Source organism: Tinamus guttatus, unplaced genomic scaffold (assembly GCF_059628265.1).
Source record: "Tinamus guttatus ecotype Peru unplaced genomic scaffold, ASM5962826v1 Tinamus_guttatus_pri_ptg000408l, whole genome shotgun sequence".
In the NCBI taxonomy this organism is placed as follows: domain Eukaryota; kingdom Metazoa; phylum Chordata; class Aves; order Tinamiformes; family Tinamidae; genus Tinamus; species Tinamus guttatus.
The window spans coordinates 536,524-552,273 of NW_028288942.1; the positions used below are offsets into that span (position 1 = coordinate 536,524).

General features: G+C 44.0%; 1 protein-coding gene across 1 annotated transcript; it reads left to right on the top strand.

Annotated features, from left to right (window-relative positions):
• The first annotated feature begins 361 nt into the window (after positions 1 to 361).
• On the top strand, positions 362 to 14,553 carry NRIP2 (nuclear receptor interacting protein 2). Its single transcript, XM_010214480.2, has 6 exons — positions 362 to 600; positions 6,035 to 6,211; positions 10,196 to 10,278; positions 10,851 to 10,978; positions 13,568 to 13,620; positions 14,411 to 14,553. Exons 1-6 carry the CDS (start codon positions 370 to 372, stop codon positions 14,501 to 14,503), a joined length of 765 nt encoding a protein of 254 aa, XP_010212782.2. The 5' UTR covers positions 362 to 369; the 3' UTR covers positions 14,504 to 14,553.
• The last annotated feature ends 1,197 nt before the right edge of the window (positions 14,554 to 15,750 follow it).

Sequence of the window (15,750 nt, forward strand, 5' to 3'; positions counted from 1 at the left end):
AGCCAGAGCATCCTGCCGGCACTGCTGTAATTTATGGAAATTGGTTTCTGACGTAGGGCTTTTTTCTGTTACGACAGGGACCTACTGACTGGAGGAGGCAGAGCTGCAGTCAGGGCAGGAGAAGAGAGGGAGGGGAAAAGGACGGGAGCAGCGGGAAGCTGGGATGCTGGAGAGAACAGTGAGAGAAAAAGAGACACTTCCGAGATGGATGAGTTATAATTAAGACAGCAGGAAGAAAGGCAGAGAAAGGAGAGAAGGAGTGCCGTGGGAAAGAAGCTCAGTGACTGAGTCAGCCTCAGGAGGGCAAGCATCTGGAGACAAGTGCGCCCCATCATCTCAGGAGGGAGCTGTTCTGCCCGAGTCAACACCATGAGCACACGGAAGAGCTGCCCTCTAACACAGGGACAAGGAGGAAGCGAGGAGAAGGAGACTGAGGGCACTCCAGACATGGAGCCACAGGAGTGTGAGCTGGAGCTGAGGAACAAAGCTATTCTGCAACAAAAAAGGCGCCTTAAACAGGCCACACAATTTGTGCACAAGGACTCTGCTGACCTGCTTCCCCTGGATGGTTTGATGAGACTTGGTACCTCCAAGGATCTGGTGAGTTCAAAGGGATCCCATTTGGGAGTGGGTCCACATCCTAACATTCCCCGCTGCCAGATAGCATTCATAATTCCCCTCAGGTTTGGCAAAGAGTCACAGGTCCAGCAAAGAAAAAACTGCTCCTCAGCACCATTTTGGAACAGGTATGGGGAAAAGGAAAGGACAAGTCTCCCATTTTTTGCATGACTATGCTTTCCCACAGGGCCTAAGCACAGAGGCAGGTGGACAGGGAGTGGAAGGATCTAACTTTCAACTTGCACAGTGCATAAATACATTCATCTGATATGTATATTTCCATGTGGGACACCTCTGAAAGCCCACACATACTCCTGCAAGATACAGGTCAAAAGCAGATCCCCTTCTTCCTTCACTCAGTGTGAAGGAGCAGGAAGGGAGGGACAGTTCCTGAAACTTTGAAGGGCTTATGTTTGACCTTGATTATTCTCCTTTCCCCTAGTCTTCAAGTTTTCTTTTACCTGTTTCCAGAAGGATAAGTACAGGACGGGACTTCTAGCTGTGTAGTGCTAGTAACAGTAGTCTTCAGCACCTATTGGTGACATCTCTGGGGAGAAGGCATGGAAATAAGGTCCATGGGTGTTTCCCTGTGGAAATGCTGTGCAGGCAGCATCAGGCAGGGGATTCGATCCAGAAATCGGGGGAGAATCTGTGCTCAGGACAGACTTTACCAAGGACACATGACAAGACAGGCAACCATTTCTTGTGGAGTTTCTTGCTGGACACATCTCCCTATTCGTTATATGTTCTGGCATTTTTTACCTCTACCTTCTCTCCACTGTGGTGTATAACTTCTCAAGGATGGGATGGTTTAAACTCTTTTCTCAAAAGACAGTATGAATGCCTCAGGCTCTCTTCTGCGCAATCTGCACTGCACTGTGTTGCTGCTCTAATAAAAGTTCCTTATCTTTAAATGTGGGCCAATAAACCAAGGACAAGTGATTCAGAGGCATCCTCCTGGTGAGTGCAGGGGGCACAGATGTATCTTAAGCAGCACCGTGGGCCCATCAGCTGGGGCTAGGCAAGATCAGGGGCAGCCTCTGTGGCCAAAAGCTCAACCATTTATTCCAGATGTGTCGTGAAAGATATTGCCCCTCTCTATAAGCAGCACTTCCTTCTGTAGCTTTAGATCATCACAACAACAACAACAACAAGGTTTCTTGTGTGCGTGTATCTGGCTTAGGCCATTTTGCTTCCACTTTCTTTGCTCCCTTTGCAGGCCTCACTGTTGCCTGCAGCCAGGCACTGCTTTATGCTGCAGCACAAATTAGAAGGACAGGCAGGTTCCAGGCATTTCGGCCTGAATGGAAATTACCCTCTTTGCTTCTTCCTGAAACCTGTGGGACTTAGCGGTTTTGCTTGAACAGCTTAGGGCCCTAGGTGTCCGTGACTGCACACTCTCCTGCTCCCGGCCCACTCTCCCCAGAGCGGCCCCATCTAGGGTGGAAATTCCTTGGTCACACAGGGACAAGGGTGACTCTTCAAAGCTTCAAAGGGTCCCTCCTCAAAGTGACTTCACCCCATGATCTCCCAGTTCTTGCCAACAGCATGCAAAACTTTCAGCAGAGACTAGTTGTCAGTGTCCCCCTGGGGCAAAGTGCAGTCACTGCCTGAAGTCTAACAGGGAAGCTGTAAACATGGCCTGCTAGAAAGGAGCAGACCTCTTTGGAAATCTCTGCACTGCAGGGAAGTAGGTCAGACTAAATCTGAGTGTGAAAGAGTCCATCCAGACTGGCAGATAGACCAGCACTGACCTTCATGCAATGAAAAATTTGGCTTGGGGAGTAGATATTCAGACATAGTCCAGGGCTTGTAGATGTAGAGTTTTCAGCAGGTAGGGCACCTTTTGGTCTTTGTGTGATTTCTGAGCATAGTCACAAATCTAGAGAGAAATAATACTGCTTGCTTTGCTTTGATATTGACTCCTATCATACCATGCCTCCAAAATGAAACTGTTGTGCCAGCTGAAGGCCTTTGTACATTTTGAGGCCTTTTTGTACCGCAACTCCTGTATATTACAGATCACAGTCTTTGGCCTTAAGAAGCTGACAATCAGTGTTCTTGAGCAGTCTGAGAAGCGTTATCAGAATCTTCTGTTATGAACAGTTCTACAGATTCATTTTTTAAAAATAAATTCTTTATATGTAAACAGTGTTTGGTCCCTCAGAATCATAGTCTATGTCACGCATGCTCCATAAAAGAATGACTGAAAGCTTATTATCATGGAGCTAAGGAACAATGAGTGAAGTATAGCATCTTTTTTTTTGGCCATGGAAATTTTGCACCAGTGTCAGAAGGCACAAAATAAAGCATGACACTTGAGCAAGTTCACACACATAGTACAATACCAGGGGTGAATGTGGGAGCTCCGGTACCTCAATTTCTATTTTTTTGGAACAAGAGACGAACCAGACCTCAGATTTCCAAAAAGGATGTGCTGCATTAAGCAGTCCCTGTTACTTTATGGGCCACTGTAATATTACTGTGACATTTGGGGCAATGCAAATCAGAAAGCAACTGTGTATGTTGATGTCTTTAGGCTTTATAAGAAAGATTAATATTTTGTCCCCATTTTACAGAGAGAATGTGGAACCAAAGAACATTGTCCAAGGTGACATACCTGTTTCAGGAAAGGAAATAGAACTGAGCCCTTATGTTGGTCTAGTTCTGCCATGGCCCTGGCATGTCCTGTAGGAATGATAAAAAGCAGTGGAAGCTCTCTTGGACTATACTGATAACAAAAGCCAGCAAGTCCTTGACAGACAACAGTACAAAATGTGCTCTCAGGCAGTCCTCCAGGTCCATGAAAAACCCTATCTGTATTTCCTAATTTATTACTGCTTCGTCTGAGATGACAGGAAAGCAGAACAGCAGTAGGAATTACTGGAGAGGTTGTTCTTGGGCACAGTGCAGAACATCCCAGGGTTCAATAGCACTTGCAAGGGAGGAGAGTTTATTAATTCCTCCAACCATGTCTGCACTGGCAGATTAGGTACCACAGAATCCCACCTTGGCAGCCCAGTATGTTTTAAGCTTAGTGTGTGATTATTCTGAGTGTCATTTCATAAACAATATCTTTTCTTACACAATCAAAGTCAGGCTGTTACTTTTTGCCGCCATTTTCTGCATATTCAGGTTGTACATTCAGCTTATGCAATGCATTCAAGGATTTTATGGGCTCAGCGCATTCCCAACAATGAAGAATTAGACATTTCAGGGAATAACTCACATTTTCTGCTTTCTTACAACCAAAAGTGTAAGTTTTTTTTTTTAAGGGTGAAGAAAAAAAGTAGCTGCATGAACTAAAATATTCTGAAATTAACATGAAGACCCAGAGAACTGACTTATTCTGCACCCAAAATCAAGATCCTTAGCTCATACCATTTCAGTGAGTCAGAGCAATGCCTTGACACTTTACGTGGGAGAATCTAAACACGACATGTTGTGCTGGGAACTTGCTCTGACATTTTCAGAAGTCCTCGGAGGGACTCTCCACTGCCTGCTGCAACTCCAATCAGGTCTCCTCTCACTATCCTCTTCATCTCACTATTTCCTATCAGCCAAAGACAGACAACATTCTCCATTTTCTTCACTTTATTTGGTGAGATAAAGACAAGGAAGGCCCCAGAAGGCTGCTCTTTGAACCGATGCCCTCACAGTCCCTGAGCACAGCTCTTCCCAGCCCAAGTGATGAAAATGGACAGAGATGGCAGTTTCAAAGGGCTTGATCTTTCTATGGGAAAGGTTGCAGGGAGAGTCATGTCATCTGCATACCAGACTGTGAAAGGAGACAGTGGAGGGAGGATGAGAATTTGGAGACCTGCTGTCAGCTCACAACTTTTTTTCCATGCCCAGATGTTAGCTGGCAACTGAACTGGCACTGTGCTCAGAGTATTTAGGGAGCAAAGTCAAACAGCCAGCTGTCCTTTGGACTTGTGCAGTGGACTGGGAAAGGACTAGGCCACAGGGGCAGAAGGATATTTTTGCCTCACTTTTTCAACTCCTCAAGTGTCTCTCATGTAGAACGTGGATGATCGGACTCTTATCCCGTGAGTGATGGGAAAATAGAGGCACAAGAGACTTAGCACCTTGCTCAGAGGCATGCTCGGTATGACCAGAGAGTCTATAATATGGAGCTGCTCCAACCATTGGGCAAGACTGGTAAGTCAGTGTGCTTAAGGTTGTAATCACTTCCTTGACCTCAGCATTCAGATCAACCATACAGCTGGTCAAAAGCTTACACACGCCGTAGGATTAGGATAGGCCAGCTCAATGCTAATCTATTCTAACTCACATTTCTAACTCACATTCACTGCACATTGATAAACTATTACACCAATCTTGTGCATAATATAGTAATTTTTTTTGAGGAAGATAAGAACAACTGTTTATGCTGTCATGCGTTAGCCCCTTCACCTAATATGCAGCTGTTACTGAAAACCTTATTGTCAGCTCCTGCAGAAAGGCCATAGGGTACAGTGCTTGGAGAACAGACCGAGCTACCTCCAACAGGCCTAATTCATTTATGGTGCTCCTTACTGAATCAGTTAGCTGTGCAGGATCTGAAGGAACAGAATCAACATTGGATAAGAACTCGAGCATCAATCTGATGATCTTTTCTTTCCAAACGATGGTGATCAAATGATGATGAGCTTTCTTTCCAAAGCAATAATTTTATGTGATGTGCAAATATATGCACTATGATTGCAAGCAGATTTTCTCTATTTTCTTCTCTTTTGGTGCACCTTCCCTTCTTCTGCCTAGAAGGGAGAAGAAATTCTTACTGTTAAATGTGACCGGAATAAAGCCAAATCTTTAACAAGTTGTCTGGCTGATGAGGCTTCCTTCCAGCAGTGTAAAATATGGGTCTTCACAGATGAACCTCCTATTAGGAAGTAGCATTCTTGATCAAGGGGAGCAGAAACAAGCTCCGAAGATTATTAGAAGCTGGGTTTAGTTTCCTATGCAGGGGAAACATTCTGCTTCACTCCAAATAATTCCTTGTATACCTAAAGTTTCCAGATCCATGCTTTTTTACCTATATGTACATCATCCACCCACCCTGACTCCTTTGAAGTTATGACTGTGGTTGGGTGTTGGCACATATACATCAGGTGGCATATTGCAGTACCTGGACAAATATGAGACTGCTGACTGTATGTTTGGCGGAAAGAACGGCTATGTGGGTGGCAAGCATGCAGCAGACATGTACTTCCTCTCCAGAGACCTGCCTACTACAGAACTTTAACATAATCTCAGAGGCTGCCGAAAATATTCAGGGTTTAAAAAAAAATTCTTGGGATAGTCATGTCCTACATCAGGTGGTCATTTGCAGGCTGATTCCCTGGGCTAGCAAATATCGCAGTCCTCAGGTTCATACTTAGCTGGGATTTCTCTTTCTTTCTGGTGGAGACAGCAGCCACATAGCGTGGTCCAGCGGCGCCTCTTGGAAGGCAACCTGACCAAGCTGCGGGGCGAGACAAGGGTTCAGTCTGCATGGGTTCAGTCACCGCTGGCAAAAGACCGAGATGAAGAGAAGGAAAGGGGAGAGGACAGGAGAAAAGAGACTCCACACCTGCTAATACAGTGTCAGGTAAGGCAACAACATGGTGCTGCTGATTTCATAGTGATGGCAAATATTCAATTAGTTCCAGCTGCTCCATTTGCAAGTGACATTCCAGTTATTATTTGCAATGCCAGCTGGGCCACTCTTCTGCTACTGGAGACAGTAGTTTTTCCACATGGCCTGTCCTATAGTTTGGATTAGGTTTATCCAACAGAGAAAAGCCTTTCTATCAAATTCTAGCTGTCCATGTATTTGAAGATAAATTAACCTCATTACTTCTCCTTCCTTTGGAAATAAGCATTCCCATGAGAAGAGGTGTTCCATGCACTTGAGAGCAAATACAGAAGCATGCAAGAGCAAACAGCGTCTTATCACTTCAAGGCAGGTACTGCTCTAGATGATTTACTCAGACTGATCCTGCCTGGTCTGATTCTTCAGAACCTCCTAAGAAAATGGCTAGCAGTGTTCTGGGATAACACTCTTTTGTTTCCTCCATGGGAGCAGTATTTTTTCTCTTATATTTCTTTTTTCTCTTTTATTTCTTTTCCTCTTACATTATCCTATATGGCAGAACACACTCCTCTTTGGCCTTTGCATATAACAAAGCAATTCCAGTGGCTGGGCCCCATTAAATGGCTTTCAGTACTGCACAGTTAGAGCTCTTCAGTAATATGAAGATATTAGATTCACCAAAAATCCATATGTTTATACAGCTGTATTTGTATCAGTAACCTGGCCTATAAAACTTCTCATGTTACAGTGCAAAGCCTACACTTGAAACAAAAATATATCTGCCTTTGAAAATTCAGGTGGCACTAGCCTGCTGGAAAGATTCCGACATGTTCAGATCAAGTCTTTCAGGATCATGCAAATCCATTGACTGGTTTGTTTTCCAGCCTTACTGTTGGAGACAAGCATTGCTTATCCTGGGTTTTAACCCTTGCTGTAGTTACGCCAGCATAACTGCACCGAGGAAAACCGACTTGCAGGATTGATCTCAGTAGGTACCTCTGGGTAGGTTTCTGTAGGTACCCAGAGTCTTCTTTGAGTAAATCAAGGTATTTCTTTTTCTTTAATCAACCTTCTATATTTCTCATGAAGAGGAAACTCAATGGTAAGGGGGTGCTTTTTCTAGGCATGTGCATTACATAAAGATAGCCAAGCATAGGTATAATATACCAAGGGCAGTAATTAACTTAGGATCAGAACCTACTACTTATTCCCATTTTGTGTTTCTAACAGGCTGTACCCCAGCTCTCCTACAATTTCATTTTCCTTCATAGAGGAGGGCTTGCTGGACATCACAGACAAGGTAATAGGTCTAATGTGCACTTAACTCTCCCTGAACTCAGTACCTTTTGTCAGAGATGTTTCTCTCCTTCTCCATCCAATTTAAGGGCAAGTCAGTTTGCCACACTGGAATCTTCTAGTATGCAAGGAAGATAAGCTCTCTTCAGTCTTGCTGGTTTTCATGGTTATGTTCCACGTGGGAACTCCAGAAAGCTCATCTATAAGTGGTGGAACAGCCAGAAATAGAACCCATAGGCAGTAGATTCATTTTAAATAGACGGACAAGTGGGGACCTTCTGGAGAATTGCTTACTGCTGACTGCAGTGTAATTGTTATTAGAAACAGGACATGGCCTAAACTCTGGAAATTTCTATATAATGTGCTAAAGAGTAGTATTCCAGATGCAAACAGTGGTTGAGAACATAGCTGCCAGTGTGGCTGAGACTATGAGACAGGCATAATGTAATGGGGAAGGCTGGCAGTGAGAAGTTTGGGAGTACCGCCTTGGCTTTGACCATGCTAAATTGTTTAATACTATACCTGCCTTACTTGGGCATTTTAAGGAATCATAAATATTTACAGACACATGGGATTATTAGCTAACTTAGTCTAGTAAATCAAACTGAAAAAGAAAAACATTGCAGAAATACTGTGAGAGGTGATAATTGTTTTTGGGTGCTATAAGCAGGAAAGAAGTAGAGTGTTTCATCCCATTCTTCACTCTCCATTGAGATAATGTGGTGAACTGTTCTTACGGCCTTGAAATCTTCATGACTTTTGTTCCCAAGTGGAAGCTCGATCTGAACATAATTCTTTAGGAGTAAAACAAACTTTTGCAAATTAAAAACAAACAAAAACCATCAAACTAAAATAAATAAATTAGGAACTGTTGAAAATATACATCTGTGTAGATTCAGCTGGACACTTCTCCCCTTTTTCACAGATGTGGCCACATGTGGTAAATGCTTATCCACTAATGTTCTTTGAATATGCATCATATAGATGTGTTGCATGTCTAGTTCCAGTGGTCATGCAATTGTAAGTGTGACAAATTTCTCAGCTAAATGGTTCTTCTAAGAATGTGATGTACTTAAATGCTTAGAAAGGTAAATTTCTCTACACTGATATACTTCAGATGTGCCTTGGAGTTTAGATCAGAGAAAAAGCTTCCAGGCAAAATAATAGACTTGAAGTTTCCAGCATGTACTGTTAAAGGCTGCCTTCGAGGCAATTAGTGTTCAAGCTACTAATGGTGTAATCTCTGCATGAGTCTATTATTTCTCACAGGAGCTGCTTTCTCCTTTTTCTTTTATAACAACTCACAACTGACATATTTTTGAAAATGAAGTATTGTAAGTATTGTTTGCTCTCCTTGATTAATCCATGTAAAAATCATAAAATTATTTAAGAAATCAGGAAATAGAGACATTTTCCTTGACTAATGCTGTGCTCCAAGTCCCTGATGGCTACACTGATCTGCTTGCACTGTTTAAAGTACTTAAGCTTTGGGTGGGAGTGAGCATAAGGGTAGGGGAGCTGTGGTAACATTCTGCTGTTTGTGACTAGCCCAGAGCACTGGCTTCCCCAGTGGAAAAAAGAGAAGGAATCACGGGCAAATATTAATGACAGCAGAAGGAAAATGAACCTCCAAAGACAGAAAGTCCAGGTTCAGTTTAGTGTTTCTGTAAGACAGTCTTGAAGAAGCAGACCTTCAAAGATGGGTATGCACTATTGGTGGGTGCAAAACATATTGCTTAGTTGGGAGTTACTCCATGTTTTACAGTTTCTTTTCTAAGTTCCCAACTTTATTTTCTAAGTATTTTCTAAGTTTTCTAAGGATCAGGCACTTACAATATGTGAGAGCTGCTGTTACTTCAGCATCTCTGGCTTGTCACTAAGGTCCTCTGTGCAGAAGGGACAGAAAACAGGTTGTAACAGCATCTATTGTTCCCTTTCAGGGGAAGAGGTGTGAAGAGATGAAGTGGGCAAGGCTTTCTTCCAGAATGATCATACGATGGTGACTTTGGTTCAGTGTGCAGGGTTTTGTCTTTCTCTCACTTCTCTAGATGACACTAGTTGTGAATACTATACTGCAGTATTCCTATCAATCTAGGAATTCACTAGAAGTCCCACACAAAAGGAGACACTGCCTGTTTGGGTAGTCATTCAGATTTGGGATCATTTGGATAAGCCAGTCACCTGGGGAACTGCTTTAAAGTTTTTCTCAAGGATGCTTGTCCAGAATGCTCCTACTTCTCCCACAGACTCCTCCTTCTGGAATCTGGAAGCCCAAAGTACTCAGAGCAGATATTTAGCCCTGGAACATTTTGTCCTGTAACGCTAGAGAAAATGGAGAGAGGAAACATGTAAAGGCTGAAGTGGATACTTGTATTTCTTCTTATCAATTATTGTTCTACTAATAATGTCCATATGAGTTTCCTGAAAAAAATCACCAGTTATGCATCTTTTGAATAGAATACTGCTAGATTTAACTTACTAATAATGGACAGATGTCTAGGCATTCCAATAAAATTTAAAGAAGACAAGCAATTCAAAAGGAAGTCTTTAGCAGTAGTTTGCATCTGGGAGCCACATTGACTTGGATCTCTTGCCATCTGACTACTGCCTGCTACGCAAGATGAAAGGGCTTGTCACAATATTGGAGGAGTGAGTAATGTCAGCTCTGAGAGTGTAATAATCTGTTATGTGTTTTTTTCCTAGTGCCAAGGTCAGGTATTGAAAGCAACTGTTAACACAGGATGTCTACCAAATCTCATCTCCAAGAGCTGTTTAAAACAGCTGGGGTAAGTCTTTGCACAGCAGGAGAGGACAGATAGATTAATAAATAAATAAAAGCAAAAAAAAAAACCCTATGGCAAAGACCTGGGCACTGAGATTCCACTCTTGATTTCCAAATCATATCCTTGCATTGATTCCCCATGCCAGTGATTTGATTCCCCATGCCAGTGATATTGTCTCTAAGCTTTGCATGTGCACATGACTGTTTAGAACAAGATGCAGAGGATGGGCTACAGGGCAGGCATCAGAGGCACTGGAAAAGTTGTGTGTCATCCCCAGGCTAGAACAACTCCCCAGAGTTGTTTTATTCTTGTTGTGTGTAGTGCATGACAGGGAGGACCAGCTGATGATCACCAGATGACGTGAGAAACTCAGCTGGATAGTGCCTTATGGTTTGCCTTGTGGAATCTGCCTCCAGACGTCACTGCTGTATGAATGAGGTTCCTCCTCTTCTGAGTCTCTTCCCAATGAGACAAAGGCATGCTGGAAATTGATGAGAATTCTCTTCCTCTCCTCCATCCTCTTCCTTCTCATCCTCTTCCTCCAGTTGAGGCATAACAACTCTTGTGTCTCACAGGCTTGAAGAAGTGTCTGTCATGGACTGTGGAGATCTCTCTCTTCCCATCCCCAGCGTTGTTGGCCGAGTAGAACACTTGGAGGTGCAAGTTGGCCAGGAGATAGTGCTGTGTTCAGCACTGGTTGTAGGTGAGAGTGCCAACCCCTGCTTTCTCCCAGCTTTCCTGTGCCCCTTTCTCTCTGCCAAGGGCATTTAAATGAATCTGTGAGAAAAACAGTAATGTGGTGGGAAGTTGGTGATGTGGTCACCTGTGCTGCTAACAGAGCTTATCATGTGCTGTGAATTCCCTCAGCGTAACCAAAGGCAAAGAGTGTGGGAAGTGTACAGAGAAGAGAGACTGACACTAAAAGGGGGTTGAAATTAGGTGCTTTTTGGTAGTAACCCAGCATGTGGAAAATTCTATTTTGCTTTTAAAATTGACCTTTTGTAGACTGCTTGATTAGTCCTCTGGATGTGCTGTGTTCTCCTGTGCCCTGGGCTGGCTGCATGCCACTAGAGGAAGTGACAGAGAGTACAGCTTATTCCCCAGAGTGTTTCTCTGTGTACCCATGTGCCCCTGCTCCAGGGAGAGCCCTAGAGGAACAGGGTAGACCTGGACTGCTGAATCCCCAAGATGTCCTGAGGTGGGACACTTTGGAGGAAAGAGTTGCAGAAGACAAGGCACGGAAGCAGACCCAGAGAACAGCAGACTGAATTTTCTGCATTTACATTATACTCTATGCATCCTGAAAACAACTTATTTGCCCTATTTTTTCCTGTCCTTTCTTCCCATTAGCCAATCCAGCCATCCGTGTTGCCTTTATCTATCTCATCTTTGATGAGTACTGTTCACTCTCTTACCTTCAGGGACTCCCTTTCCCCTACCTCTTTCATGTCCATTCTTCCTGGTTTCCTGGACATCTAGAGAGAAGTTCCTCCTTCCCTCACTCTCCTTCCATCATTCCCGCTCTATTTGCTCGTGTCCTTTGTGGGAAAACTGCTTTAGGGCTGGCATTTATCATTTTAGCACCTATGCATTCTGCTCAGATATGGAAATTGCTGCCTGGAAGAAGCAGAATTGCCAGGTCTGTGTTTCAGAATTGACACACGGTTCTCTTGCTTATGTGGAATAAAATACAGACAACAGTTACAAGTCAAGCGGGCATGCAGCAACTGTGGGAGAAATTAAGAATGTTACAGGTGCCTGCAGAACACTGCAGGACCCAGGACCTGAGGATTTCTCTTTCCTGGACACTGAATATCCAGATGGGTGCAATCTAAGACCCAGGAGGTCTCTCTATCCCAGTCCAATGGTTGTGGCTGCTGCTGTTTGAATTTGCAAGTCTGGCCAGTAGCAAGGTCCAGTGTATATTCCTGAGAAGTGCATACATGGATGGTACTAACGAGGCACGCCACACAAACTACCCACTATCACGGGCCTTTACAAGCACTCTCAGAAGCATGAACTGCACTCACATAAACACTAGCACAGGTAGTTCAGTCCCATTCCTTCTTTCTGCTGATCAGGATTGAAGTTCACTGTCAAAAAACGAACACTTGTTCTCTAGATTCACAAGAACACTCACATTCACAGATCCCTCAAAACTTAGCATGATCTATTGTTCTGCCTAAGATTCACGTTTTGACACTGGGACTTCTACCCAGCTGCTGGCTCAGGCTGTGAGTTTTTCCAGATGTCCTCCTGCTCACCAGCTAATCCACCTTGAAGTTTGGTAGGAAATTATGCATATGCACCCACATAGCATTAAATTCACTGGGAAATTGTAAACACATCCAGGCCTTTCCAGTTGCTGGTATTTAGACCTCTCACACATATACCCAAGTGTCTCCAGTTGTTGACTCATGACCCTGTGGGCCTTGTGACCTATGGCTCCTTCTCCAGCTGCTGGCACCCAGATCAACTGTCCTTGTGACTTTCAGTGCCTTCTCCAGTTGCCAACACTTAGACCTATAAATTATATGATCTTGTGACTTACAGTCCCTCCAGTTATTGGCACAACAACTACTCTTGCATGCCAGTCCCTTCAGCTGCTGGCACATAGACCTTGCACACTCACTTATGCACACTCTTCTCACAGAGAGTGAGATTACTCAGGGGAAAAAAAAAACAGCTAAGAAAACAATTTACTGAGAAGACAGGATAGACTGCAGTGATTGGGCACAGGACTCAGTCCAGACAAGTGAACCGATTGCAGCCTGCTTACATTTGACCAACTCTGTTATCCCTCCTTTCTGCATTTTCCCATGTTTGTTCTTCCCTGATCCACCTTGGTCATCCCTTTCCCCGCTTTGGCTCTTCCCCTAAACTCACAATCCCACAAGCCCTTTTCAATATCCCATAGTAAGTTTTACACAGACCCATAAGCCTCCTCAAATACAACATAATATGACTGTGATCATGTTTTTCTCTTCCTATCACTTACAAAATTCATATTGACCCTCTTCAAGGTTGTGCTTGAGCTGTTCCTTTAACGGCTCAACAACCTGTCATGGAAGAGTTCTAGTCTTTGCTATTGCCACTGTCATCACCACCTGTTAATGTATGTACCCATGTCTTTAACTCTTCACTTTCCTTGTTATTTGTTATTTGCTTTATACAGAATAATCCTTTACCAGATAATGAATCAGATGCTCACGTAATCTTATAGGAGGGAGACACTGTCTTTAGAGAGGCAGTCAAAGTATTGTCTCCTGACCAGCCTCCTCTCTTTTCCCAGATGATGAAATGCTTGAGTTTTCCTTTGGTCTCCAGACCCTGTTGTCATTAAAGGTAAGGAGCATTCTTGTTTATCGCAGGGCTCCTCTCAATGAGTCCTGCAAGGCTTGGTTCCTGGAAGCATCTGAAATGCTCATGCTCAAGCCTTCTGAAGTGCCACCTGCACTGCTTGCTGCACAGCTCCCTGGCTCACTGCAGTATGCTTCGAGTCACTGATCCCAATGGTTAGAAATGAGAAGATGAAACTGAGGAAGAAGAGACTGTAAAACAGAGGCAACAATGTGCCACTAGAGTTCTAACTGCCTTTTGCAGGTAGACATGAAAAAGCACTGTCCTTGCTTTGAGCCGAATGAAGCTGTATGGCCACATCCAGTGTTGAAAAATGACTGGACACGGGGGCAGAGAGTCCTTTCACTTTATCAGCTCAGGCTGGATTTACTGCTGTGACCAGCTTGTCTCCTGGGCAGAACAGAACATAGTCCCAGCAAGTTTGCATCTGACTGCCAAATATGCAGCCACATGCTGGGACTCATAAAGCAGGAAAAGCATTGCCTGAAAAGCTGAGTGATGTGAGACATGGCCCTAGAGGGAGTAAAACTGGAGGAAGGGAGCAGGATGGCCCTGCGGAGGGTTTGGAGAGGAATTCAATGGAGGGAATCAGAGCCAGGAGGTAGAAATATGGCAGGGAGGGGGAGCTATGAGGTCTCTCCAAATTGGGATCTCTCCAAATCCCAAGGGGGATGTTTGGTGATTTTCCAGCTTCCCCCTCCAGTCACAGACATCATGAGACAGAGGTGCTTGCTCTCTGAAATGTCCAGCGAGTAACTGGCTCTCCCCTTCTTAGTGCTGCATCGACTTGGAGGAAGGAGTCCTGAGATTTAAAGCACTGAGTCAAGAGCTGCCTTTCCTACATGCCTCTGAAGAGCTTGGTCAATGACTGGCTGCATATCCCATCTCTGGGGGGTGAGGAAACTTGCTGTCATATGAGAGATGAGTGTAAGATTTTCACAGGCCTCTAACCTTGATGATTTCTGGTCTGAGGCATTCACTGAGGAGTGAAAAAAACAAACAAACAACCAAAAGTCCAAAAAACACTAATGGGAGCTGGAAGCTGTCATTGGTGGAAATGCTTTCTTCTTTGGAGAGCTCCCCTCTTTCAGTGAACCCTCCTGCTTGTCCCCATGGCACTTTATGGCTCTTTATTGTTGTTTTTCTGTCCCTCATCCCTCAAATTTATGTAAATTCACCCTATCCTTTTAATAACTCTTTTTACAAAGCACTCTATTCATGACAAGAGTGAGTCATTTTGAACAATCATGACAAGAGAGAGTCACTTTGAACAATCTCCAGTCGTGCCGTGGCCAGGGAGGTGGTGCTCTCCGAGATTGCTATGAATGCTCCCCTTTCCTCTCTACCTGGATGAGAGGACTCCATTCCCCCTGCTTTGCAGGAAGAAGCCTGTGGCCAGTCTCCTCACCTGCATGCTGGGAAGCTGGATTTCATGTCCGCTTGCTGGCTCAGAGCACAACAGAAGGATTTTCTTGGAAAAACTGCAGCAAGAGCAATGTCAGAGTTCTTAATTCTAAGAAACCTTTGTAGAAATGCTAAGCCTAGATGCCCAGAGTACAGTGAATGCTCACAAGTGCTTCGGGTTTGCCAGTGCAGCCTTGCTACTAGGCTATATTTTTGTGAATGTTAATGCTTAGCATGTCTTGTTATATATAGTAGCCAGAGTTGCACATCCCAGGCTTCTGACCAGGTCTCTCCCCTCTGCACTCCAGCTGCTGGGCCTGCATTTCTATCACCTCACCTATCACCTTTGCTGCATCATCAAACTGAGTTTCTGCCACTAAGTTTAAATGCTGCAGTGAATTACAGCACCTAGAGTCTTCTGCTCTGCCAGCTCCTTACTTTCAACTTGAAATCTGGTGATTGGACACAAATATATCACAAGCCTCAAGCCCTGGCATCTCACAGCCTTTGGTACTCCTTTGGTACTCCTTTGGTACTCCTGCATAAACCCAGAGAAATAGACTTTCCTGTAGTATCAGCTTAGGTCAGAGAACTGTGGACTCATCTGGGTTGAATAAGATGCAGACATATATATATATTCATTTTCATCCATAGCTGTATGATAGTCTATTTTTGCTACCTCTAGGAAGGATGCGCTGGGACAGCTTGCTC